Consider the following 3115-nt stretch of genomic DNA (forward strand, 5'->3'; position numbering starts at 1 on the left):
AAAATTATGTCATATATTGTAATAAAAATAACGTAACACTTAAAAGCGTAATTAATCAAATAAAATAGGGATAAGGGTTTGAAAAATATCCCAACTTTGGTCGGATTTGTTGTTGCGATACTAAACTTTCATAAGGACCTATTACCTCCCTAGACTATTTAATAGCGTATTTTTTTATCCCCTGAACTATTTAATAGTGTATTTTAAAGGTATATATGTGCCCACGTGGATACATTACTATTTATAATTTTGCATTATGTTTTATGTCCACGTGGACAAATAGATATGTTTAAAATACGATATTAAATAGTCTAGGGGAGGTAATAGGGTCCTCATGAAAGTTTAGTATCGCAACAGCAAATTCCACCAAAGTTGGGATATTTTTCAGACCCTTATCCCAATAAAATATATTATATATGTAAAATTTCTTATCTATATCAATTTATGGGACATAAATGGAATTTAAAAGGTCAATCAGATTTTTATATGTTCCTTTAATAAATAATTTAACTTATTATTCTTATTGTGATTTATAGTATTATTTAACGTCATTTTAAAATAATATATGTTATTTTTTTTTAAAATTTATGTGGCATAAATGAAATTAGGAGAGTCAACCAAATTAGTATATGAATTTTTATATATTTTCAGTTGTTAATTATTGTAATTTTTAGTATTTTTTATGTAATTTTCAAATAATACATATTATTCCATCTGTTCAAATTTAAGTGCTATTGATAGAATTCTAGGAGTAAATTAGGTTTTTGACATGTTTTTTTACAAATATTTTAAATTGTTAATTATGCAATTTATAGTGATTTTTAAACATCTAACATATTTTTAAGAGTTACTATCTCCGTCCACTTTTAATTATCATACTTTTTAGAGTCAAACGATAATAACTTTGACTAACATTTTATGATGTATTTTTTCATCATATTGATATGCAAAAAGTAGTAATTTATATTAGTTTTCGTATAGTTTTTGAATATCTAAATTTTTTGTTTAAAATATCGAATTAATATAATCTAATTTAACTTTGAAAATTAGTCTAATTGACTTTCGAAAAGCGTAACGTGACAATTAAAAGTGGACAGAGGGAGTATGTGTTTGTAGCCTCTTATTCCTTATATCTCATTTTATATGATGTAGTGTGACTTGAAATAAAGTTCAAGAAAGAAAGACAAACTTTTGAAATTTGTGGTTTGAAATAAGTAATAGATGTTTGTATGACTATAAGTAATTTTTCTTAAGGGTAAATTGAGTATTTTAAAGTTAAATTGTTACTGAATAGAATAACATGTCATTTTTGGACTTACTAAATAGGAAAATGAGTTATATAAATTAGGATAGAGAGAATATTAGATAGTAAAATATTTTAAGTTGTAAATAATTGCGAGTTTATAGTGCTATTAATATATATTTTTAAATATATAATTAAAAAAATATAAGTTGATAATTATTGTGATTTATAATATTTATAATGTAATTTTTAAATAAAGAAAAAATATTTTTAAAAAAGTAAGACAAATAAATTAAAGTAGAGAGGATACTAAATTTTTCGAAATGAACCACATGAAAAACACATAACTCAAGCACACATGACGTTTAATAACTATGTTATTGTAGCCTATTATATATAGTAGTAATTCTATTTCACTAATAAAAATAGGAGAAATCGCCACTTATATCTTAAAATCACTATATTACAAGTCATAAATATACTTTTTAATAATTATTGAAAAAAAAGTTTAATTACACTTCCAAACATATATGATTATCTTGTATTAAATGGAGTTTATTTATTTTTTATGGTAGTTTCTATTTTTTAGGAGCAAAATAATGGGAGTTCATTTTTTTTTTTTTTTTTGAGATAATTGATAATTAATATAATTATGTTACTATATTCTAAGAAATTGAGGATAATATTTTCAAAAAGAATAAAAGAATTTTCGAAATCTCTAATCGTTTTTCTTCTCCAAAAGATATCATATTTATCCCATGACTATCATATGCATCTCCATCTCTTTTTTTTTATTCTTATTTTTTTATTTTCATTTGGGAAATTTTAATCATATTTTTCATTTCTTGGATTCTCTTGTTCTATGTTTTTAATTAATTTTAAGATTATCAAAAAAGTTAATAAGTATAATTTAAATGGTCAAAAATATCCTTCAACTTTCATTCATTAGTTGACTTTATCCTTATCGTTAAAGTAAAGTTATTCTTACCCCGTCATTATTTTATTTATCATTCATACCCCTCAATCGGATAAGAAAATGTCAAATCAACTAAAATTACCTAATTTCAATTGAAATTAATCTATTTTCTCTTTTTATCCAAATCCGACCCGCTAAACCAAATGAATTCTTACAAATTAAATTCCCAAACCCATTTTTTCTATCTTCTTTATCTCCTTTTTCCTTGTATGCATCGTGTTACTCAACTAGAATGACGATTCAAGATCATGAATTATTAGTTTATTTTGAATTACTATACTTCAGCTTAAAGATAAGCTTTCCATAGCCAGTGTTGGAGTCAATTGGGTCATTAGACTTTAGCAACCTTATATATTCCTTAGCCTTAACATCTCCAGCTTTGGAGGGAGAGATTCCATTCTGAGACGGCACTTGTTTTGCAACATTTTCTCTCTGGAATTTAAAGAAAACGAATCTTTCAAGGAAAACTATAAGCTGAGTGCTCAAACGGATGACAATTGATGGTTTGAGCTCAACTTTCACAGCGAGATTTTGAATTTTTTTGTTTATGGATTTCAAGGCGATCAATTTGTTGAGGAAGATGGAAGAGTGTGTGGGTTTATTATTGAGAGGTCCGAGACTTTTGAAAGTTGGTGCAGAAAACAGAGCTGATGCCATCTTTGAGTTGTGTGGAGCTTGGTGGATATTGAATTTGAAATTGTTGTTTATGCAAATTGGGGATTTGAAATTGATGTTGATGCAAATTGGCTGTGCTGGGGGAGTATATGTCAAGAAGATGATTAAAGAGATGACCGGGAGTATATGTTAAGAAGATGATTAAAGAGATGAGTTTGGGATTTAATTAGATATGAATTTGATTTTGTGGGTTGAATTTAGGTTAAAAAAAGGAAATTGGG

At 25.9% G+C, this 3115-nt stretch overlaps 1 protein-coding gene across 1 annotated transcript; it reads right to left on the reverse strand.

Moving 5' to 3' along the window:
• Nucleotides 1-2480: 2480 nt before the first annotated feature.
• Nucleotides 2481-2876, reverse strand: LOC107060200 (photosystem I reaction center subunit V, chloroplastic-like). The gene has a single exon (XM_015307789.1). The coding sequence runs from the start codon at nt 2874-2876 to the stop codon at nt 2481-2483; it is 396 nt and encodes a 131-aa protein (XP_015163275.1).
• Between the last annotated feature and the right edge of the window lie 239 nt (nt 2877-3115).

This window comes from Solanum tuberosum, unplaced genomic scaffold (assembly GCF_000226075.1).
Source record: "Solanum tuberosum cultivar DM 1-3 516 R44 unplaced genomic scaffold, SolTub_3.0 scf00064, whole genome shotgun sequence".
In the NCBI taxonomy this organism is placed as follows: domain Eukaryota; kingdom Viridiplantae; phylum Streptophyta; class Magnoliopsida; order Solanales; family Solanaceae; genus Solanum; species Solanum tuberosum.

Excerpts from the sequence above, each read along its gene's own strand:
- LOC107060200 (XM_015307789.1), bottom strand. The coding sequence starts at position 2,876 with ATGGCATCAGCTCTGTTTTCTGCACCAACTTTCAAAAGTCTCGGACCT.